Source organism: Juglans microcarpa x Juglans regia, chromosome 7S (genome assembly GCF_004785595.1).
Source record: "Juglans microcarpa x Juglans regia isolate MS1-56 chromosome 7S, Jm3101_v1.0, whole genome shotgun sequence".
Classification (NCBI taxonomy): Eukaryota; Viridiplantae; Streptophyta; class Magnoliopsida; order Fagales; family Juglandaceae; genus Juglans; species Juglans microcarpa x Juglans regia.
This window is the reverse complement of record NC_054607.1, coordinates 5,814,911-5,838,830: the sequence shown is the minus strand read 5'-3', so window position 1 is coordinate 5,838,830 and position 23,920 is coordinate 5,814,911. Positions and strand designations below refer to the sequence as shown.

Genomic DNA, 23,920 nt, shown 5'->3' with positions numbered 1-23,920 from the left:
ACAGAAAGCACAATTTAGCCATCAAATTATTGTTACCACACTCAAATAATTAGCCTCATCATATCAATCACTACAATCCCACCAATAATACATTAAACTTGTAGTGTAAAAGGAAACAGCTATGTATACAATTAAGGCATTCTTAATCAACAATGAAAGTGGGGAAAATAGAATAGATAAAAATGGGGAAGGGGCTGAGGGTTAAGAGCAAACATCAAGCAATTGCAATGAGGATCTCATTCTGGAATATGGTAGGCTGTAATTGTCAGGATCTTTGTTTTTCTTTTTCTTTTACTTTTCACTGTCGGCATCTGTAAATATATTATTCATTTCCCAAAACCCTTTTTCTTTATTTCCCATTGCTTCACAAGCAAGGAATAGCAAAAGCCAATTAAATCCACAGAAACACTGCATGAACTCGCATAGATTGCCTTGGGAACAGCATAAATAAAACAAACTGATTTCAAACAGAGGAAGTTGTTAGTTTTATGTTAGTCTTGTTTCATTTGCTGTGGGCAAGGAATATAGATTCCTTCAATTGCCTAATTGAACTAGATAGTAGGATTCTAGAGAGATACATACGCATGTATATACTACAATATTTAATGTTGTCCGTATAAAATTTTCCAACATAATGAGCCCCGCCCGAGCAATAAATGTTATAACTATTTTTCCTAAAAATTAGACCATACAATTGAGTCAGAAAAAATATACATATATATATATATATATATATATATATATTTCAATTGAACATGTAGCACCACACCTACGGCGGATTATCCCATCAACGCATTAACCTACGCCATTGCTGGGCTTACGGTTTCGTACCATGACTATTATTGATAGCTGAACGAACGTAAATTGACAAATGGCAGGAACAGAAAAAGAAAAGAGTTTTTAAGTAAATTCCACAAAATTTTAATGCTGTACTTGACAATATCTTCAGGTGAAATTATCACCAGCAAGCAGAGGCAGTCCCTCACCTAAATACAAATTGAAAGATGAGAAAAAAACAAAGGGCAGCAACCAACAAAACAATAATTCTCGACATTAAGAGACCAAAACTTACAAATGTCGAAAGCATCCTTGTCTAGACTAATGTACACTAATGCCTAGAGCGCCATTACTAGAATATCCAGGGGCATTTTCTTGAATATCATTCATGAGTCTTAGGTGAATATGAAGACCTTGCTTCAAAAGCAAGATCACTGAGATAAAAGGGAAAAGAGACAGCAGTTGGGTGCGACTCCTGTGCCTGTGTCATCCTTTGAGTTAAAGCAGAGCTCGAGAGAATGCTACAAGAGGATGATGAATCAGAGATCAACCTTCTTAAGAAAAAACTTAAAGCCTCTCTGGAAAAAATTGATTCATTGGAGAAAGAAAACCAAGAGCTAAAACAGGAAGCAAACCGTCTAAAAGTGCAAATAAGTTCCCTCAGAGCATACAACAATGAGAGGAAGACCATTCTATGGAAGAAGCTGCAGAGCTCCCTGGATGGCAACTGCACAGATGCACCTCAGCACAAACCATCCACTTTTGTCAATTTATCAGAACAAAGTCCAGAAGCAGAAAAATCATGCACCAGAACAGATTTCCCAGAATCAACAGCAGAAAAAACCAACGAGGATACCAATTCCACCACCAAGGCCTAATTCAGTCACACTCTCTTCATCAAAGGAAGTCAATGGAAATAAAGCTCCATCAGCACCAGCACCACCACCACTGCCATCAAAGCTGCTAGTTGGATCAAGAGCAGTGCGCCGTGTGCCAGAGGTTATCGAGTTGTACCGTTCACTAACCAGGAGAGATCCCCGAAAGGAGAACAGAACCAATCCTACAGGGTCTCCACTAGTTGCCTCTACTAAGAACATGATTGGAGAAATTGAAAACCGCTCAAGATATCTTTCAGCTGTAAGTATGGTTGCACCCTACTCTTAACTTTTAGCTACCTGCCTACCTCCTAAACAATTTCCTCCTGCTGATATAATACAAACTCCTGATCAGATAAAGTCAGATGTGGAAAGACGTGGGGAATTCATCAAGTTTCTCACTAAAGAGGTAGAGTCTGCAACTTATAGAGATGTTTCCGATGTGGAGGCGTTTGTGAAATGGCTAGATGGGGAATTGTCTTCGTTGGTTGATGAAAGAGCTGTACTGAAGCATTTCCCACAATGGCCAGAACGAAAAGCAGATGCACTAAGGGAAGCAGCTTGCACCTACCGAGATCTGAAGAGCCTTGAATCTGAAGTTTCACGTTTTGTGGACAACCCAAAAGAGCCTTTGACCCAGGCTCTAAGAAGAATACAGGCATTGCAAGACAGGCGAGCATGTATATACCATTATGTTAAAAGTTTAATACTTCGTTCCACATTATACATTAATTCAACTATCTTATTTCAATCAAAAGATTGGAGCAAAGTATCGACAATATCGAAAGGATGAGGGAAAGCACAATCAAGAGATACAAGGATCTCCAGATACCTTGGGAGTGGATGCTGGACACAGGTCTACTCGGTCAGGTACGGATCACCTGGTTGATCTTTACCCAAAGCTTACAGGTTCCACTGATAACAATGGCTTATCATCTCACCAACTATAGAAATAGAAATAGAAATAGAAATAGAATGACTGCAATGGAAATTATCTCACCAACTATCAACCAAGCAAAGTTCTACTAATCAGAAAACTCTCTGGCACAATTGTTTAGTGTCAAAAGATGCCAAAACTTCATAGCTAAATGATCAATCTAGGATTACTTTTTTATTTTATTTTTGATAAGTAATCAAGCTAGGATTACTTAAACGGCCAGCAATCCACCGAGTCTTATCTCTGTATTCATTTCAATAATCTACACTAGGGTTTCCAGATCGGCCATCAGTTCATATTGGAAAATAACTCCACTTCCACCAAAACCAACAATCATAATAAACGCAAAACCTAACTCTTTTTACAATTAGCAGATGAAACTAAGTTCACTGAAGCTCGCCAGGGAATACATGAAAAGGATAGCTAACGAACTGCAGGCTGATGAATGCTCATGTGAAGAGAATCTTAAGCTTCAAGGAGTTCGATATGCATATCGAGTACACCAGGTACAACGGACTCCAAAAAATGAATGGCACCCTTCAATATCTATCTTACTAACCATCAGAATCTTCAGTTTGCAGGTGGTTTTGATGCAGAGGCTATACAAGCATTTGAAAAATTAAAGAAAGCTGGATTGGATAGTGAAAAATGATTGCATTGAGTTGCTCCGTACAAGTTAGAATATTGAAACATTTTACTGGTATATTATAAATCCACTGGCAAGTGAGGTATCCTTACTAGTTTATTCATGTTAGTTTTTCAATGATTACATATATGGGTATATATTTTAGACAAGGGTAAGTTCCATTGGTTACTAACTTGAGTACCAACATAAGTTCCATTGATTGCCAACCTGGGTAACAAACTCTATGATGATACACGATCAATGTTGTGGCAAACATTGGTAACCTTAAAGCTGATGAAGCAAATCCTTACTATCTTTTTGGTACACATTACATCTGCAAAAATATTACCATTCATTTTACATGGAATCTATTACTAATGACTCAAAATTGTTAGAGATCCATTCCTTCCTTGACTGCCTAGGGAGTCTTTAACCCCAAAAAATAGGTGAATAAATAAAATGTGCGGAAATCATATTTTCCTTACAAATGACATTCTATTTTCCTTGCTTAGATGTTTGGATCCCAAACTCATCTCAACTCATCATTATAACTTTTTCAAATTCCTATATAAAATATAATAAACAATTCAACTTTTTCAATTTTCAAAATAATAATAATATTAAAAAATAATATTCTAACAATATTTTATCATCTCAACTCAACTCAACTCAACTCAACTCAACATCTAAACGCAATAGAATGCACAGAAATGCTTTCAGGAGAGAGCCATTCTGAATGTTTGTAGGCTCAACATGAAAATTTATGCCAGCCCATCAAACCTCACATTGATCCTAAACCTAACATACAAGCTAGCACCACCTATCAGTCGAAATGGTTCCTCCAACGTGTCTCTCTCTCCGACTCTAGGGATCAAATCCGGCAAAACAAACTTGCGCAGATATTGTAACTTTTACGCCATCACAATTAACTAGTGAGTCAAAATACTAATAAATCAAACCAATCGCATTCACAGAAACACCCACCAAACCTAAGCATAATAAATTAGCAACGTCAATATCACATAACCATCTCATAAATGCAAAATCAAACGCTCAACAGAGTCAATCACTACGTCATGACATATAACTTGAGAAAACAAGAAAGTTACGAGATGTTTCCTCAAGCAGACGTAAATGACAGCTATGAAATCAGAAAAGGCAGACAGTAAGATCCTAAAGCTGGTAAAGAACTCGAGTGAGAAATGACCCCACTGTTGATCTGCTTCTACTTTGATCTCTGCCTCATCTTTCGGCGCTTCCTCTTCAATCTCCTCATACGCTTCTTCTTCCACTGAAGGAAAAAAAAAAAAAAAAATACACCGCCACCGTTGTAATTTAGCGCAGTGGAAATTATTTGACGATGAAAATTATTTCGACATAGTTCGATTGTTACCTTGGCTCTCATGGTGATACAGTGAGATAGAAACCCTGTCCTCCGCCTGCCAAAACCCTAGATAACTCTGCGCAGTCGAGGAAAACGAATGCCGCGTTACGAGTCAGATTGCTGTGGCTTAGCGTTATTTATATGCAAGCCCTACAATTTTAACTGGGCCGGGTTTAAAAACGTGAGTGGTCACTGGGCCCATCACATTGTGGATCAGCATATCAATACGAATAATGTCGGATAAATTTTGTATATTCTTTTTAAAAAATAGTAATGATACATCTAAAATTATTTTATAACTTATTTTTAAACAACCAATGAAATCATACCTCTTTATTAAAAATAAATTTTAATATTACAAACTACTCTCCATTTTCTGTAGACTTGTAAACTGTTGTAGAATAATTATGAATTTATCATTTTTCTTAAAAAAAAAAAATAAATATGAAACTTACATAATAAAAAAAGAAATATATATATATATATATATTAAATAGTGGATCTCATTCTTTTTCAAAAATAGTGAACAAGACTTACACACCTTATTACTCATTTTATGTGACTATATTCAATATTACCCTTTTTAAATCAAAGATTTTGCTTTATATATATATATATATATATATATTAAATATATATTTATAAATTTTTTACAATAAATAACTTGATTCCAATAATGCAATTATTTGTTGTTTTTTTTTCCTGACGGTCATTTGTCACCCATTAACATGTCACAATTTATAAATTGAGAATAGCATAGGATCTCAATCTCCAAAAAATATTTTTTTTTAAATAACTTTTTTAAAAAATCTACTTATCATATTTTTTATGATTATATTCTCAACATTCTTAGATGTGTCATTAAACAATAAACTCACTTGTAAAACATAATAAATAATTTTTAATAATTTAAAACTATATTATAGAATAATAAAAGGGTGATAATGAAAAGGATGATAAGTAAAATTAATTTAGAAAAAGATAAGCATAATATATAACTTTGATATTAAATATTATTTGTAGATAGTATCAACTCTATAATTAATAATTATATGTCAAGAACATGATGTCATATAGTCTGGTTCTTCAATGAAAAATCTAGAAACAAACCACTCAGTCCTTTATAAAAAAATAATTATAGGACATAAAGTGTATACCTTTTTCCAAATAAAATGAAATATGTCGACAACAAATTAAAAAAATAAAATCTTAGTTTGTGACGAAGTCAATACCTAACTCACTCACTTTTATCACTCTTATTTTTAATTTAGTTTTTTTTTAATCACTAATCAATACCAACTTATCCGTGTTAAATTGATCGGTGTACGAATACATATATAAAATAATTATTCTATTTTCAAGCTAACATATTGATTACACTATTCTCATTATTTAAAATAATATAATTTGATTTATAAAATTTATATTCTAAATTAAATTACGTCATATAAGCAGCGTAAGATGTAAAAATATTAAAATAACAGTATTTTTTATAAAAAAAAATGAAGCCTATGTTCTCTCGAAAGAACCGCACGTGTCCACTACGAATGGCATGCCAAGCACAAGTGAAGTCTTTTTTTTTTTTCTAATCAAGCTTGCATATTTATAAATAAAAGGTTTTAGTTACAGAACAAGGAAGATCATTGCTACTATCAATAAGTACAATACTAAAAGGTAAAATAGCTACTGGAATGTGACCAATTATACTATTAGTTGCAACCAATTGCGCCACAGAATGCGCAAATCGATTTTGAGATCGATCTATTTTTTTAAAACACCATCCTCTATGAGAGGACATGGTAAGATCAATATCTTCGGTTATGGAAGAAATTTGCCAGACTAATGATGACCCATGAATTGCTGAGACTACAAGAAGGGAATCGCCTTCAATTGTGACATCTGTAAAATTTAAATGATTAGCCATATTGATTGCCAGTCTTGTCACAATTGCTTCTGCTACTATTGGATTTGTTGTTCCAATTTCTTCTGTCCATATTTCAATTGCACTTCCTTCAGAATCACGACTTACTGCAGAGGCCAAAGAGGACGAGATCCTAATTGCCGCATCAAAGGAAATACTTACAGTGTTGAGATGAGGTTTTTGTCATAGTTGTGATTGCTTTTCTTTCAGTTTCAATTGCCAAGCAAATAGATATTCTTGGTAAAGGAAATCTGATTGATCTATAGCTTTCCTAATAGATAGTGCTGTTTGATTATGGATTATATCATTTTTCAATCTCCAAGTGAAATCCAATATCAGAACTGCAAACAATTGAAAAGGGTGCATATCCTGTAAACCTAATCCCAATTTTAGCCCTGGATTAAGAATGAAAGATATCCAATCCTGTTGTGTAGTAATTGCCAAAGAAGATAGATTTAGTGGCCACTTACTTTGGCTCCATAGGATTCTTGATACAAGACACTCCAAAAAAAGACGTAGTAGTGTTTCTTCTTTCTCATTACACAAAGGACAACTAAGTGAAGGCATTGATGGTATAAAGTTCTTTAGCCTTCCTCTAGTTGGAAGTAAATCCTAGAGAATTTTCCACAAAAAAAGTTCTTTAGCACAAGTGATGTCATTTGAGTACAATGTTGAAAGATTGATGACAAATCAATTTTGGTTCTTCTCTATTTTGTAATTTTTTTATAAAATAATTAACAATATCTCAAAATAAGGCTTCCACTAGATTAGGTAGAATCAATATAAAATACATAATGTGTTGAAATGCTTCTATACCTTTAACATTAAACATTTTGTTTTCCTTTTTTTTTTTTTTTTCCTATTTTGTTTTTATATTTCTCACATTTACACTTTTATTTATAAAACATGAAAATTATAATATTATTAGAGCATTTTATTTTAATAAAAGAAAACTCACGTTACAAATTTCTCAAAACATGATAAAAGGGTAAAAAGTTCACAAAGGCAAGACGACCATCTTTATTTTCTTTTAATTTATTATTGGGCTATCGATGTCATTTTGGCAACAAAGGATATTGTGTTCACATTAATAGATGATAAATATATTGAAAAACATGAGAATATTACATATTTTACCGTAGTTAGAAAAGAACTTAAAATGAATAAGGAATAAAAGAAAGAAAGAAATAATATTTAAATGATATATAAAAAGGATAAATAAATTAATGTAGGATGTATTGTAAAAATCGTTGATTAAAATATAAAAAATGAATTTTTGATAATATATTTTCAAGAATAAAATAAAAATATCATTGGGACTGTTATGAGGTTTAGGACAAGCCAAAAGCCCAAATGCTGACAATATCTATAATGTTAGAATTTATGACAGAATATCAATAATAATTAAAATTTGATAAATATTTATAATTTTTTACATAAATAAATGGTATTCACCTTTGGAACTAGGGACAGATCAAAGTTTTAAATGCAGACTAATAACCGGCGAAGGGAAGGTAAGTGTTTCGTGTCGGGTCACGTATTAGTCATTCCGATCAATGTTTTGAGTAGTGGACGTCGTATCGGTCAAGGTATTGGAATAAAATATTTCGATACCAGTATAGTTTCATGTACCGTTTTAGAATAATCGATATATAAATAAATTATATATATAAAAATATATATAAATTATATTTCAAAATAATAGTCTATATATAAATAAATTATATATAAATACATATATATAAATTATAAATAGTCTAATCTGAATTGAGAATTAAAAAATAAACTTGTAATTTGAAAAAACGAAAAAAAAAAACAAAGGCCGAAATATTGATCTGTACAGGCCGAAATATAGGTCGGTATTGACCGATACGGCCAATATTTAAGCTGGTACGAAACGGATATAGTATCTATACCGGCCAAACGACTGGGATGAAAAATATCAACCGTACCGGCTGGTACGGTACGAGATTCGAAACAGTGATTTCGATCAATATTAATTGATTTTCGATGTACCGAGTGGTTTTCAATGTACCAGCTGAAATTTGTATTTTTATATTTTTAGTATATTTTCATAATTTTCATTTCAATTTTCATATTTGAAGATTATTTTCTTAACTTTTTTTAGAGCACCCTCATTGGATTAATTAAAAGTTAAATCCATTGAAGATTTGACTATTAAACCATAAAATGTGATCACATTGGAATAATTAAATTCCAAATACAGTCACTTCTAAAATTATTGCTAAATTTGAAATGAACTATTCATTCATAAAATACATTTTATGTTAATGATTTATCTCTCACTTTTAAATGACAATTGAAAAACTATAATTAGAATATGATTACTAATTAATATATAATATTATGAATAGTAAAATATGATAAAATAAAATAAATTCATAATTAAAAAAAAAATATTTTTGAAATTATTAATTACTCATTACTATATAATGAATAAATAGATAATTCAATATAGAGATTTGATGTGAATAGTCAAAATCAAATTCATCTTATATTATTTTATTGTTATATAATAAAAAAAAATGACTATTCCAATGTGAAGACTTATGTAAATGAAATAGCTAAAAGTTAAATTCATCTTATATTCATAAAAAATATAATTTAGCTTTAGCTAATCCAATAAGAGTGCTCTTAATCCTTTTTTCTCGAGAACTGAAAATCAAATCCTTACTTCATTTTTCGTGACGAAGATGAATGATTATTTTTTTTAATAATTGGATTGAGAACTTAGAAATATTATTGAGTTTTATAAATATGTATTTTAACTTTTTAAGACTTACATTGATGCTATTTTATAATATAATTTATATATATTTAATTTATCTATAACTAAACTATTTAAAAATAATATTGATATCAAAATATTTTATTTCAATACTTTAATCAAAACGATCACTAAAACGATATTTAAACCTTCGCATCTAGAACCATGGTGTAGATGGAGTCTATTAACACCATCGTGGACTTCAATACCCATCGGCGGTAGAGATTTTGAACTTTTCCTATTGAGAATTTTCAAAAACTTTGCATCTATAGCCATAGTTTTTTATTATCTGATTTTGAACTTCTATGCCCATAGGTATGTGAATATATCTATATAATATATCAATTATTTTATTAAACTTTGGATGAAAAACTCCAATAAATATGGCCGATGTTGAAATATATTATATATTACATTCTCATCTCAATTTCATTCAATTATGCTGATGTGGCAATATCCATCAACTATTTTATTAATTCTTAATTTTTAGAATGGCTAATTTATGAGTTGATAAATAATCTCATATTATCACGGACTGAGATATGAAATGTAAGACTTGGTTTGTTTAGGTGTCGTTTGGATAGTGAGTTGAAATGAGATGAGTTAAGATCAAATAAAAGTTGAATAAAATATTATTATAATATTATTTTTTAATATTATTATTATTTTGAGATTTGAAAAAGTTTAATTATTTATTATATTTTGTATGAGAATTTGATAAAGTTGTAAGGATAAAATGTGATGAAATACTTTCATTATCCAAACGGAACCATTAAACTATCTCATCTTATCTTATTATTACAAGTTTTCCAAATTTCTAAATAAAATATAATAATAATTCAACTTTTTCAAATTTCAAAACAAAAATAATATTAAAAAAAAAATATTATAACAATATTTTATTTAATTTTTAACTTTCATCTCATCTTAATTTATTATCCAAATCAGGCCTTATAAGTGTTTTTTATTAAAAATTATATTAAAAACAAAATACTTTTCTAGAATGTTAGAAAACAACACAATGTTATATGAAAATCTAAAAAGAAAATAAAAAAAGAAAATACTTTTATTTTATTTATTCATAAACTCTCTTTTCCTCCCCGTTTATAACTTTATGAGTGTTCACTGTTTTCATCCCCATCTATCTTCCCCACCATCCAATGCCAAAAGAAACAGAAAATAGAAACTTTCTGAACACGCGCGCGCGCGCGCAATACACACACATATATATGTTTCACAGTCGCTTCGCTTAAAACACAGGCGACAGGAACCCCAAACAACAAGGTAGAAACTTTGTTTTGGAGGAATTGGAATCGGAATGGGAACCGGAGCGTCGAAGAGTACTGACGGCGCGTCCCATGGGGGCGAGGAGGAGCCAGAGGAGAACCTGGACCAAGCCGGCGATCAGCTCTATGTGTCCTTGAAGATAGAGAATTACAAGCGCAAGGGGGACCTCACTCCCCACGTCTACGGCTCCGTCCCTCTCGTTGGCTCCTGGGATTCTTCTAAAGCGGTATTTAATTTCCTCTATATGACTATACAGCTTTTTTTTTTTCTCTCCCTCTCCTCTCGGCTATCTCGTATTGGTTCTTCTTCTTTTCAATTCTGTTATGTTTGATCGTAGCAACTCTGGTTTTTGTAGCTTCCGATGGAACGCGAGTCGCAGTCTACGTGGGAATTGAGCTTTGTTGTTCCTCCTAATCATGGTAACCGTATTTTCGCCATAACGTCGTTATTGAATTAATCACTTTGATTACTTGAGAAGTTACTTGATCGCCTTTCAAAGCATAAAAGTAGTCATGCTTGCTCAATAAGTGAGCAAACAGCGCTTGTAAGAGTATTTTTTATTTTTTGTTTCATAGAACATGAAGGGGAAAAAAAAATCTCAATTGAGACGATTGGTATTATCCTCTCCCCTCGGTTGGTTTGGCTAATGCGGTCTCAAATGTTGAAAAATGAAAGAAAAAAGAAACCTAGTTGTTTCACTTTTCAAATATTGCGGCAAACAGTCATGCTATAAAATCTAGGGGTGTATTTGATTTATTATATTTTATTTTCCGGATATAGAAACCTTGGACTTCAAGTTCCTTTTGAAGCCTATGTACGATAATGCTCCCTGTATAGTTGAGGAGGGTCCAAATCGACTGCTCACCAGGGGAACCTTGCAAGGGGATGCAAGGCTGGCTTTGTTTAGGCTTAATGCTGACGAGATTTTTGAGTTTCGGGTATTCATTCATGCCGATAAGGTCTCTCCATTTTATCTTGCGGCTAGTTGGAGGGCTTATCAGGAGAACCTTCGGCCTTCAGCTGTTCGTGGCATTCCTGATGTTAGTATTAATTCAGTGCCAGAGTTGGAAGCCGAGGTACATTTTGACTTGCAACCATTTACCATTAATCCTTCTTTGTTTTATTTAGTAAAGAGGTGTTCTGACGGTGAGTAAATTTGAGAGATGTACACATGTGCAAGAAGCAATTAATTCAATTGAACCGCAATAAATAAATAAAGATGAGAGCTTGTTCCTTTTCCATCAGATTCACTTTATGAGAAGTGCTACAATCACAAAAAGATTTCACAAAAGTAAACTCACAAACTGGTGTGGCTTCTTGTTATCCGTTAGATTTACATTACAATAAAAATACTTTACAAGCTGATGTACCACATAAAGACATGTTAGTTTGTGTGTTTACTTTTGTGAAATTCCTTTGTGGCTAAAGCATTTCTCTAACTTTATATAGTTGGGATAATTTTAATTTTCTTCCTAAGAAAAATTGTGAAGCTATGGATGTCTCTAATTATATTCAAAGTGGCTTAATAATTTTTTGGCTTAATATTGGGTTAAGCCAATTGGTTTTGAAGTGCCAATGAGGCATTCTTTGCTGAAAATGTTAGTTATGACATTTATTTTGAAATTTCTTATATAGCTCAATATGATTTTTTTTGGGTTCCATTTGCTCTGCAGAATGGCTCTTCAGCTAGTTTGGAGCTTGATCTGGAACATTATGTTATACCAGCTCCGTCAACTTCTGCCAATTCAGGTTTGGTTTATGCAGCTAACAACACCGAGACTCCAAGTTCATTAACTTGTGCTGGTGTGTTTAACAACATGGATGGCTCTGGGAATGTTTTGCATTCCTTTAAAGATGGCGGTGTTTCTGTTGATCAACCTGCATCTAAAAAGGTTCTTCTTGGTGGCCCATCTTGCTATATGTAGATTGACTTTATTATGGCTTTGGAATAATAGTAAGCTGTATCACCATCATGATGTAACATTGATATTTGGGTGTTATGTCGTCCATAATGGAAATGGAACTTACTTTGTGCAGCTATCGTATTTATGTTGGGCTTACTAGTTGATTCAGCAGCAATGTTACATTATTGCTTAAGATGTCAGAGAAGACACTTATGGTTGATAAACCTGTCAGACTTGCACATGCCTCCCAAATTTATCTGTCTCTTCCATTAATCCTATATTATCCTGCGGCTAATGTTTTGTGTTACTTCTTACATAGGACATGGAGGTAATAGTCCCTGATTCATCCAGGATGTATTCAAGTTCTGGAATGGTTGAATCAAAGTCAGTTGGGACATTTTCGCCTTTTCAAAAGCAGGATAGTCACAGGGAGCTCCTTGTAGATAGGGGTGTTGGATCTCCTAGGCGAGGTAAATCTGCTAGTGCAAGTACTTTCACTATTGATCTCAAAATGGACACAGAAACAAAGGTTTGTAAAAGGTTTCATTTTCTCTGATTAGTGAAGATTCTGCAGGTTAAATTAATGCTTTGGTGGCGTTATTTTATGAATAATCTTTCTTCTTTTTAATTGTTAGAATTCAATGCCAGCAGCTGCTGGAGCTGTTGCAGCTGCAGCTGTCGCTGATCAGATGCTTGGACCGAAGGAGGATAGACATTTGGCAATTGTCCTGGTATTTCCTTGTAATATTGTTTGTCGAGACTGCTAATAAAATTAATCACTGTTCTCCCAGTTGTGAACTTCATCAATTGCAATTCAAAATGTGACCCTTGATAGCCATCATTTTTACTGATAAAAAAAATTTGACCCTTGATAGCCTGAAAATTGGGGTTGGCAATAATTTTCAACATCATCAGTTTCTCTTGCTTCACAAGGAGAGGTGTTGAGATTGAATAATTATAAGTAGAGTTGTTTTGACTTTAGGTTGGTTTGCCAGCTCGAGGCAAGACTTTCACTGCAGCTAAACTTACCAGATATCTTCGCTGGTTGGGTCATCATACCAAGCATTTCAATGTTGGGAAGGTCATTTATATTCTTACCATGACTATTCCATTTGCTCTCCAGATCTAAAAGAGAAAAATATGAAGGTAAAGATCATTCTAATTTGTTTATTCTATTTTATTGCAACAGTATCGGAGGCTTAAGCATGGGGTGAATCAGGTACATCACTGACCACTTTTTCATACTGATTTCCTTTATTAATATAAACATTTAAGTTGTCTAAAGTCTGGCACAATTAATTTCATGCATACTTTTGGCTGCACAATTGATTATAATCTGTTGAGTGGTTTCCTGGCTGTGTGATAAACACGGTTGGATATTCCTTCCCTGCCAGCCTCACTATATCTATATATTATTTTTTGGGAAAAAAGAACTTTCTACAATTTTTCACCGCTTGCTTTGTGATACTAATTTAAGTGGTCACAGGCTCACAATCTTTAATTTCGCACGAGTCACAACAGTGAAAATGATGCACAACACATAGATGATATCAGAAGAACTATTTTGAGAATTTTTTTTCAAAAAGCTGATTGGTGTGCATGGAAATTTCCCCCAAGTTATTGATAGCTAGTGATTGCTCTTCTGGTCCACTTCAATATATTAATCACATGTATGTGGGTCTGTCATGATGTAACGTTGGGATCTATATTTTAAAGCAAGAGGGAATTGGGTTTTGGTGGTGGGGTATAAATGTGGTGGCGTCTGATTTTGTGGCCCTTTTAAATCAACTAGTCTGGAAGATTTTGCTGGAGGAAGCGTTTATCTCTTTGAAATGTTATGGCTTTTGTAGTTTAGGAGAGAGGGAGCTCAGGTTTTTACGGGGATGGTGTCGTCTTTCAAACGTCAGGGTTTTCATAGTTTCTCATCAGGCAGAAGTTTCCTTTTTGGAATGCCTTGTAGAACTGTCTGTCTGAAGAAGATTGCATTAGTTTTCTTAACTCTCGGGAATGATTCTTGATGGATGACAAATATCCTTGTGCAGTCTGCAGATTTTTTCCGAGCTGACAATCCAGAAGGCTTGGAAGCACGTAATGAGGTGAATATTCACCAGAGTGATTTATTGCTTTAAGTATATCATAGAAGTACCCATTTTTTCTGTGTTTTCTTTATTCTTATTACCTCCCAGTATATTAAACAAATTGATGCCATTTCTGTGAGTGAATTGGTAACTTGGACAGAATGATTAATTTCTTAAAGTTTCTCTGTGGTGGCTTCTAATACTTTGTTTCTAATTTATTTTATTTTTGGAAGTTGGTAATATTAATGCCATATTAACCCTGTTCTTTGTACATAGTTTTAATATATCACATGCTACTAGGTAGCAGCTTTGGCTATGGAAGACATGATATATTGGATGCAAGAAGGTGGTGGCCAGGTAAATTTATGCTTTATTTTTTTTTATATAGCTGTGGCTTCTGTACAATCCATTTTTTTCACTAACCCGAATTTGGTTTTAGGTAGGGATATTTGATGCCACAAATAGTACCAAGAAACGAAGGAATATGTTGATGAAAATGGCTGAAGGCAAATGCAAGGTACCTTGATCATTGCATGGGTGAAAGTTTAGGAGTCCCATGCATGAAAAGTAGCATAAATAGATAGAATGTTGATAGATATTACTTTTGTTTTGATGCAGATTATTTTTCTGGAAACAATTTGCAATGATGAACGCATTATTGAAAGAAATATACGTCTTAAAATTCAACAAAGCCCTGATTATGCAGAAGAGTATGGTTGCTCTTGGAAACCAGTTACTTCTTACTTTGATTTGTATACCTAATAAATTTTCCCCTTGCAGGCCAGATTATGAGGCTGGATTACGAGACTTCAAGGATAGACTATCCAATTATGAAAAAGTAATTGCCTCAATCCTACTTCTATGAATTGGGCTAGGTGAGATTTGGTTATTAGACAGCTTAGTATCATGATACAATATGCAATGCACTCTGTTACTAGGTTTATGAGACAGTGGAAGAAGGATCGTACATCAAAATGATCGACACCGTCAGTGGACATGGTGGACAAATACAAGTTAGTTTGCTGAATTTATTAGTTAGAAGAATCTCATGAATGTTGTGTGCCTGTTAAATGCATTGTCTTTTAATTGTGCACATCATTAATCTCTTGAAAAGAAAATTGCTTGATGATTACTGGGAAATTTTGAATGTGGTAGAGTTGCGTATTGTTTGATGCATTTACTTCCTCATATTCTTGAAGATAGCTATGTATGATTGTGTTTGTTGGGTACTGTTGACCTTTTATTTGAACTTTTCACTTAAATAGTGCTTTAGCTCATAGCATTAGCACCTCCCTGCCATGTAGGGGGAACTGGGATAGGATGCTACTTGTCCATTAAAACATTTTTAATTTATTGTAAGATGTTGTTATTTATGTTTTTTTTTTTAATTTTTATTTTGAAAATTCTTCATTAGATGATCATGCATCTCTGTAGTCTTCCTATTGTAATATAGACCTATGAATTCCAAATTAGTGAAGATGCTTTTTATTTCTTCAGGTGAACAATATCAGTGGCTATCTTCCTGGGCGGATTGTTTTTTTCTTGGTATGTTGTCCTATGAAAGATATGGTCCTAGCATATTTTATATCTTGCTTCTTTTATTAGGCTTTTTTATCATCGTAATTCATCTTGTTTGTTCTTTAGGATGCAATTCGGTCAACTGCATGGCAAGCTCTAATCTTAGCCATTTTATATAATGCAAAGTGGTATTCACAAATTATGTGAATTCGAGACCATAATGTTAATCTTGCATGGATTAGCCTGGGGTTTTGCATTTGGATAAGGAATGTTTAATTAGCCATGGGGGATATTTTCATTCATGTGCAAACTGTCATATTTTGAGTTCTTAATGAACATCTGTGTCTGTGGCTGTACTATGTAAACCAATAGGCATGCCTGTTGGTTTCCAAGGTAGCTTTAGGATGTACCGGACACCATATTTCTATATGATACATTCCATGTTTTATCTGTAATATGCGATGACCATTTGGCTTGAATAAGATGATTTTTCTATAAGCATCTTGGCTTGAAGAAGAGCAAATTTAGAGGAATAAAAAGTGTAAAATGAGATGATTAATAGAGGAACTGCATTATCTGAAGATATACCTAACTTACTCATAAAAGGTTCCATGCATTTTTCCAACAGATTTCTTGAACTAAATTTCAGCTTGTAATTAGGGACTGACTTTTACATCACTGCACTTAGTACTGAATGAGTGTAGAGCAAGGTTACCTGCAGTCTGGCACATTTGGTTCGGTGGCATTGCTATGCCAATTTGGTATGCTAGTGCCTGTAATGTGGTGTGATCACTGTGATGGGAGCAGGCTTAGTTGGTTTGTTACTTAAGCTTGTGGTATGTATGCATTGGGACACTAATTTGGGTCATGTTGAGTATGTTGTACGTATGTATGTATATGCATGCGGACTGGTAGTGAACATGCATGTGTGCGTGCATGTAGCTTTGTATGTGTCATGTATCCTTGTTGGCAGATATGTATATGTATGGATTTAAAGTATGTGGCATAAATAAATGCAAAGGAAAAGGAATCAGAATGCAATTGTTTGAAGGATAAAATAATATCATAGCAGTTTGTGTTAGCACAACATTGAAAATTAAATTATATAAACTAGATCAGATTTCTACTTTTGGATGAGATCAAAGCATGTAATCAATTGTATTATGGTTATATGAAAAAACCATTAAAAATCAGATCAGATTTATTATTTGGGGTATCAGTTTACTAATATTCTGTTCTTTCAAGGAAAAATTTATCAAAAGATTAGATTTAATTTTTATTTTAGGTATGGGATCAATTGTGTATCAGATTAATCAATATATTATCAGATTTATCAAATATCTTGGGTTTATATTTTAGGTATGAGATCGGATCAAGCATTCTCTTTTTTTGGTAAGGAAAAACTATAAAAGGAAAATTATAAAACCTTTTTTTTTTCCTTCTTCAATCGTAGATCAAATCAGTTGTTATTTGTTTCTTATTGCCAAATTTAGTGAAATAGAACAAGAATGCACTATGATTAAGGTTCTGCAAACTGGAGCATGGTTTCCATTGGGAGGGGATAGGGACTACAGGCAACTAGGTGCAGCTTTATTGTTTGATACAAGGTCTTTTTCTGCGTTTACTATATTGATTTAATATTCTTGTTCTTTTGCAGGTTAATACCCATCTCACGCCCCGCCCAATTTTTCTTACTCGGCATGGGGAGAGTAAGGACAATGTTAGAGGCAGGATTGGAGGTGACACTGGATTGAGGTATATCTTTTTATTAACATTCAAGAATAGTTTACTGGTTTTGTTGTTATTCGAAGAAATTGGAAGTGTTTCTGAAATAAAACACTTGCCTATGTAATCTGTGTCTTCTATCTTGGATAACCTAAATGTTTTGATAGTTTAATTTTCATCTGTTCACACATGGTATTCTCTTAGCCTATTTAATTTATTTTTCTGGGGAAATTGTTTACAAGGAATTAGTCTGGTGTTGACAATCTGGTGATAGACTTCAGAATCTTCCCCTTTGTTTTCCTTTCATTGGAGGTACTGCTAGCCATTCCACTAGGGACACACTGCAGACTTGGACACAGAAGCCATCACATTGAAATCCTGCCATCCAACTTGAGTTTGCTGAAGATTGGTATTCATTGATAAGAATGCCATTTTTGCAAGTACAAATTACAAAGGACTGAAATAAACCTTGTTGCCCTTCATCATAAGAGTTTCATAACGTGCCAAAAAATGAAAGGTCATAATATATGCTCCTGATTCGATGTTTGAAGTGAATATTAAGTGGTAGAATTTTACAAGGACATGCCAAAATTCTATTTAACATTATGTAGCTTTTTTTTCTGTACCTAATCTTCTTCTGGCATATAATTAGTTTTTTGGATTTTTTTTTTCCTGTCGTAAGTGGCACCGTGTCCATCTAAAGCTGGATTCATTTGTTTGATGCAGAAATATTTTTCTTTGTCCTGTCCACTTAGTCGTCCTAGTTATGCATTTTAATATACTTTTGAACTTTCGTTCTTCAATTACAACTGGTTTTATATAATGACTGTGACTCACCCATTTATACTGCAACTTCTTGTACAGCAATCGTGGAGAAGTTTATGCTAAAAAACTTGCAAACTTTGTCGAAAAGCGACTGAAGTCGGAAAGGGCTGCTTCTGTAAGCTTCATCAATATGAATGATAGTGATGTTCAAGTTTTTGGTTTCTTTTACTGTGAAGCAATATATGTAAGTCTATTCTTGATTTATAAAGGACCTTTGTGGTGATCCAAGGAAAGCGCAAGCCAAATGGATTTATACTATAAAAGGACAAGTCAATATTACAATTGAATTTCTAGGAATCATTATAAACAGCAAGAATTTTTCCTTCACAGACATTGTAGGATCTGATTCACCACCATTCCTATACTCAACTTTGTGTGTTGCAATCTCCCACACTAAAATCCCTGACATTCTCATTAGGTAGTTCCTGAGGTGACATTCTCATTAGGCCGTTCTCAAATGACACAAGGAAAATCCCAAGTCACATTTAGGCCTTGTTTGTTTTCACAGTTACTATCAACTCATCTCATCTCATCTCATCTAATCATTACAACTTTTCCAAATTCTCACACAAAATAAAATAAACAATTCAATTTTTTCAAATCCTAAAACAAAAATAATATTAAAAAAATATATTCTAACAATATTTTATTCAACTTTTAACTTTAATCTCATCCCATCTGCGAAAACAAACGAGGCCTTAGACTTATACTCAAAAGTACTAGTCAAGGTTACAATAGGATCTCCTTGGAATCATTATGAACTGAAATAACTTCTCCCTCTTAGACAACACGAGATCTCATTCAATACCCATCCGATTTTCAGTTTGAGAGTTACGAACCATCTTTTCCTCCCCTTTTCTCTGCAAACAAAGTAGTCTATTACAATGATTAAATCCTAACCGCTGATAGATTTGGGAAACTAACTTCCTTTGTTTAACATTTTGAAATTTCTTTTCTTGCTTTAAGAAACAAATTGGTATCTGCTGTCCTCAGAAGCCAGAAAGTAGTTTCAAGATGTTAAGCTAGCAGTAATATACTGTTGAGGTCTTAGGCCAGCTTGTAAGTCTTGGCTTCAGTGTTGTTAAATAAGTTTAAGAAAGAAAGTAGTCTAGAATTGATCTTGCTACTTGTCTATGATCTTTCGACCCCATTTTTTTTTTTTGGGGGGGGGGGGGGGGGGGGGGAAGGATTAATTTACCTTTTACTGGGTCATTAATGCATCAATGGAGTCAACTTAAGATTCAGTTTTTTTTTATAAGTTGACTGCAAGACCCACCTGTCGAGCAGGGACAAAAGTTGGCCTTAGTGATCCGACGGTGCCGACTGGAAGGGCCGTCGCTCAATGGATAAAAATGGTTCAGGTCCCGACACAAATACCAGCATTCAATATGTTACTTACCAATATATTGAGTGAATGTCAACTGCTAATTTGTGAACAACCTTGAACTCCAACTATTAGTTTGTGAACTTCTTTGGACTAAGGTACTTTCATTTTGAATTTGTTATTGTCTAGATTTGGACAAGCACGTTACAACGAACAATTTTGACAGCAAGTCCCATTGTTGGATTTCCTAAGGTTTGTGTTGGTCTATGTGGAAGTCGTTGGCTTTTTTTTTTGAAAGAGCTCAGAGAGCCCAATTTTATTTTTATTAATGTCATTGGATTTGCAAATCCATTTATGTAGATATGTTTAGCTGATTTTGGTGGGTGATAGGTTTTGGAATTTATTCTAGGATACATATAGGAGTCTGTGTAATTTGTTACATATTTGGTAGATACAATGGCGTGCACTGGATGAGATAAATGCTGGGGTTTGTGATGGAATGACCTATGAAGAGATAAACAAGAACATGCCTGAGGAATATGAGTATGTTGCAATTTTGTCATATCTTTTTTTCTCTTTTTATATGGTAAAATAAAGAATGTACACACTTCTTAATCTCTCTGCAAACAGTTTGTTTGGTACATTTTTTCCTGGTGTGAATAACCTGTGGTTGTTTTGAGATGTGTGCTGGATAATTATGTCACTTACAAAATTGCAGGGCACGCAAGAAGGACAAGCTTAGGTATCGGTATCCTCGTGGGGAGTCTTATTTGGATGTTATTCAAAGGTCTGTATTTGAAGTCTGAGGACCCATGAATTTAGTCTTTGAATACATATTTATGCAACAAATGCAATTGTATTGACGCCCACCCTTAATGCAGGCTAGAGCCTGTAATTATTGAGCTTGAACGACAACGAGCACCTGTTGTAGTGATATCTGATCAGGTTATATATATATATATATATATATATCATATAGAGCATCTGTGTGTATCAATAGTTGATGTCGCAATTATGATCCAACTAAGTTCTGTATTCCTTTATTGTTGCAGGCAGTTTTGAGAGCATTATATGCTTATTTTGCTGACAGGCCTCTGAAAGAAATTCCATACATTGAGGTAATTTTCTTTCTATGGTTGACTTGACTAATGCTTGCTCCCTCCATATGTCATGCAAATATGTTGGGACAAGTTGGATAAAGCTCTTTCTCCTCCACGACAGTGTTAGGATTTCAAAGAACCATCTGTTGTAAGTGATGGTAAATACTGAGAATTACAGATGCCAACCATGATTTGGATTGTGATACTGCAAATGAGCAGTTTAGCATATATTAATCTCGGATTTTTATTTTCGTTTGGTTGGTGGGTGTATATTGTGGAGTTACATCCTAATAGTATCAGCATTTTGGATTTCAGGTGCCACTCCACACTATAATTGAGATTCAAATGGGAGTTACAGGTGTCCAAGAGAAACGATACAAACTCATGGACTAAATAAAGCTCACAAGAACTTTGTAATTTTATAAACCCAAAATGCTGAGGCAAGTTTCCATTCTTTTGATTCTCATTCGTCAACAAGATGATGTAGTAGCATCAGCATATAAATGCAACATTGGGTTCACCATATCAAATAATCATCAAATCCAAAATGGTTCAAATATGTGATGTGCAGTCTTCTTCTCTGCAAAGTCCAGAACCCCCAAAATGGCTCCAAATCTCATATGGTTTTTGGATATTGGGTCTATAGATTGTGTACCCACGAGGCTACGACTGAATCTTAAATCTGTCACATGTATGGGGTGGTGGTACATTTGACCCTGAGATAGGTCCCAGGTCACGAGCCTAGAATTAACACCTAAAGTTTGATCACTTGCCCAAAACATGCAGCAAGAAAAGGTGGAAGAAAGCTAGCAAAGGACCTACTGTAGAAGAAGCAGATGGTCGTGGTTGTAGATCATGGGTATGACCATTTACTCAAAAAAAAAGGGAAAAAGAGGAAGCAGATGGTTGTGTTTGCAGAGAGTCAAAAGAAGACATTGTCTTGTTACTGGTTGGATTCACATGGGACCTCTGATCCAATATAGTCTGAGTGGGGGGTCCCCACACCTTACTACCAATGTACCACACAAGAAACACCAAAAACTAATAAAAGACACTAAGACGCAGAAAGAAGTTGAAAAAGATGGGGGCCTCAAAGGAACCCCACCTATCTGGCATTGGGATCCGTACCTCCACCCCCACACACTAAACAAATATCAAATACCACATGAATCAAATAACCCCACCCACCCACCAACACCCTCTACTGCCGTCGCCTTCACGAGTCCTTCATTTCTGCCCCTTTCTCTCCTCTCCCATGCATATGAGTCTCATTATCTCCTTGAATAAAGGGATTTCTTTTTTGACTTCAGGGTAACCCCACACACACGAGAGAGAGAGAGAGAGAGAGAGAGAGAGAGAGAGAGAGAGAGTTTTTGCACAATCTCCAAAATATAAAACCTTTAGCAACGACTTTATTTTCACGTAAACGTTCTCTCACGCTAAAGAAAAAGAAAGAAGAAGATTCCATTGCTTATCTTTATTCTTATATCCCCCACCTTCTCCGCACACAAGATTGCTCATAGACACAAGATTGCAGAGAGACCCACCATTCTATCTTGCTGCTCATTGATCACAATGTCCAGCTCCAGCCCTCCTGAGTTGCCAGAGCAAGCCACCAACACACTCAGCCACATAGTCCGGAGCATATTCTCTTACGACGGAAACATCATGCTCGCGGCCGTAATATCTCTACTCCTTGTCATCCTCTTCGTCTTGCTTCTCCACGTCTATGCGAAATGGTTCTTAGCCCAAGCCCAGCAACGGCGGCGACGCTCCATGACGGTCTCGCACGCGCTCCGACCCTCTCGGTTCCACCATTTCCATACCTTCAACCTCGACACCTCTGTTCCCAGTCCTCCAACGAAAGGTCTCGACGCGTCACTCATCACTACGATCCCTCTCTTTCTATACAGCTCAGCGGAGCACAAGAATGGGTTGGAATGCGTCATTTGCTTGAGCCCGTTTGAGGAAAACGAGATGGGGAGGGACTTGCCCAAGTGCCACCACGGTTTTCACGTGGAGTGCATTGACACGTGGTTGAGTTCTCATACGAATTGTCCCATTTGCAGAGCTCCGGTGGTGTGCGAGGCTAAGGTCGTGACGGTTGGTTCGGAAGCGAATGCAGGGACTGATTCAGCTGTTGATTCTTCGGAGGGGGTAGGGATTGAGTTGGGAACTGTGGGCAGTGATGGGGATTCTGCAATGGAGTTTGTGATTGATATTCCGGGTTGTGAAAATCAGAGTGATCAAAATGCAGTGATGGGAGATTCTGTATCAGTAACTTCATCATCATCTTCGTCCCTGAGTTGTTCGCTGAAGAGGATGCTGAGCAGGAACAGATCATCAGAACGCAAGGTTTTCCCATCGTCTAATATGAATGAAGTGAATGTTTGAGAGAGAGAGAGAGAGAGAGAGAGAGAGAGAGCTAGAGAGAGAGAGATCACTGTGAATGTCAATATCCAAGCTCTTTGTTGTATAGAGATTTCTCGGAAAGTAATCACCTTTTGCCAGATTTTTCTCATTGGACATGTTGATGAAACGTTAGTTCTTCCGGTGTTAATTATCACTAATGGTATGATCCAAAGAACCCTGTACTTTGTGTTCCTAATCACTAACGTCTGATGATCATCTGGTCAATATTTAGAAGTGGTAATTTATCAATCCTTGTGCCCCCAACTTGGCTTACAGAAGTGGTAATTGTATGTTTTATGTACCCATCTTGGCACCTTTAATCGCCAAATGAGAAATGCTATAATCATAAAGTAAATTAATAAATTGACATGATTTCATATGATACATTAGATCTATTTTATAATAAAAATAATTTTATAATATAACGTACCACGTCAAGT

The 23,920-nt window shown here is 34.6% G+C and overlaps 2 protein-coding genes, 1 long non-coding RNA gene and 1 pseudogene across 4 annotated transcripts; 3 read left to right on the top strand and 1 right to left on the bottom strand.

The window, feature by feature from the left end:
• The first annotated feature begins 1,101 nt into the window (after positions 1-1,101).
• On the top strand, positions 1,102-3,256 carry LOC121240500 (annotated as a pseudogene).
• Positions 3,257-4,318: 1,062 nt separating this feature from the next.
• On the bottom strand, positions 4,319-4,731 carry LOC121240499. The gene is made up of 2 exons (XR_005935549.1): positions 4,608-4,731; positions 4,319-4,505 (listed from the first exon to the last, which is right to left on the bottom strand). It is a non-coding gene; the product is annotated as an uncharacterized LOC121240499 (long non-coding RNA).
• A 5,683-nt stretch (positions 4,732-10,414) lies between these two features.
• Positions 10,415-21,627, top strand: LOC121240497 (6-phosphofructo-2-kinase/fructose-2,6-bisphosphatase-like). 2 transcript variants are annotated; one of them, XM_041137957.1, is made up of 23 exons: positions 10,416-10,820; positions 10,950-11,013; positions 11,375-11,670; positions 12,268-12,486; positions 12,818-13,027; positions 13,134-13,229; positions 13,481-13,579; positions 13,688-13,717; positions 14,541-14,594; positions 14,877-14,933; positions 15,016-15,093; positions 15,195-15,286; positions 15,357-15,414; positions 15,515-15,589; positions 16,074-16,121; positions 17,752-17,849; positions 18,684-18,759; positions 20,158-20,220; positions 20,420-20,511; positions 20,687-20,755; positions 20,850-20,913; positions 21,021-21,086; positions 21,384-21,627. In XM_041137957.1, exons 1-23 carry the CDS (start codon positions 10,626-10,628, stop codon positions 21,459-21,461), a joined length of 2,277 nt encoding a protein of 758 aa, XP_040993891.1. In that variant the 5' UTR covers positions 10,416-10,625; the 3' UTR covers positions 21,462-21,627. The 2 variants fall into 2 exon arrangements, 1 of the variants encoding a protein (XP_040993891.1); XR_005935548.1 differs by lacking the exons at positions 20,687-20,755; positions 20,850-20,913; positions 21,021-21,086; positions 21,384-21,627 and adding an exon at positions 19,932-20,005 and having other exon boundaries at positions 10,415-10,820; positions 20,420-20,496.
• Positions 21,628-21,750: 123 nt separating this feature from the next.
• LOC121240498 (RING-H2 finger protein ATL63-like) lies at positions 21,751-23,662 on the top strand. The gene has a single exon (XM_041137958.1). It carries the CDS (start codon positions 22,644-22,646, stop codon positions 23,460-23,462), a length of 819 nt encoding a protein of 272 aa, XP_040993892.1. The 5' UTR covers positions 21,751-22,643; the 3' UTR covers positions 23,463-23,662.
• Positions 23,663-23,920: the final 258 nt, after the last annotated feature.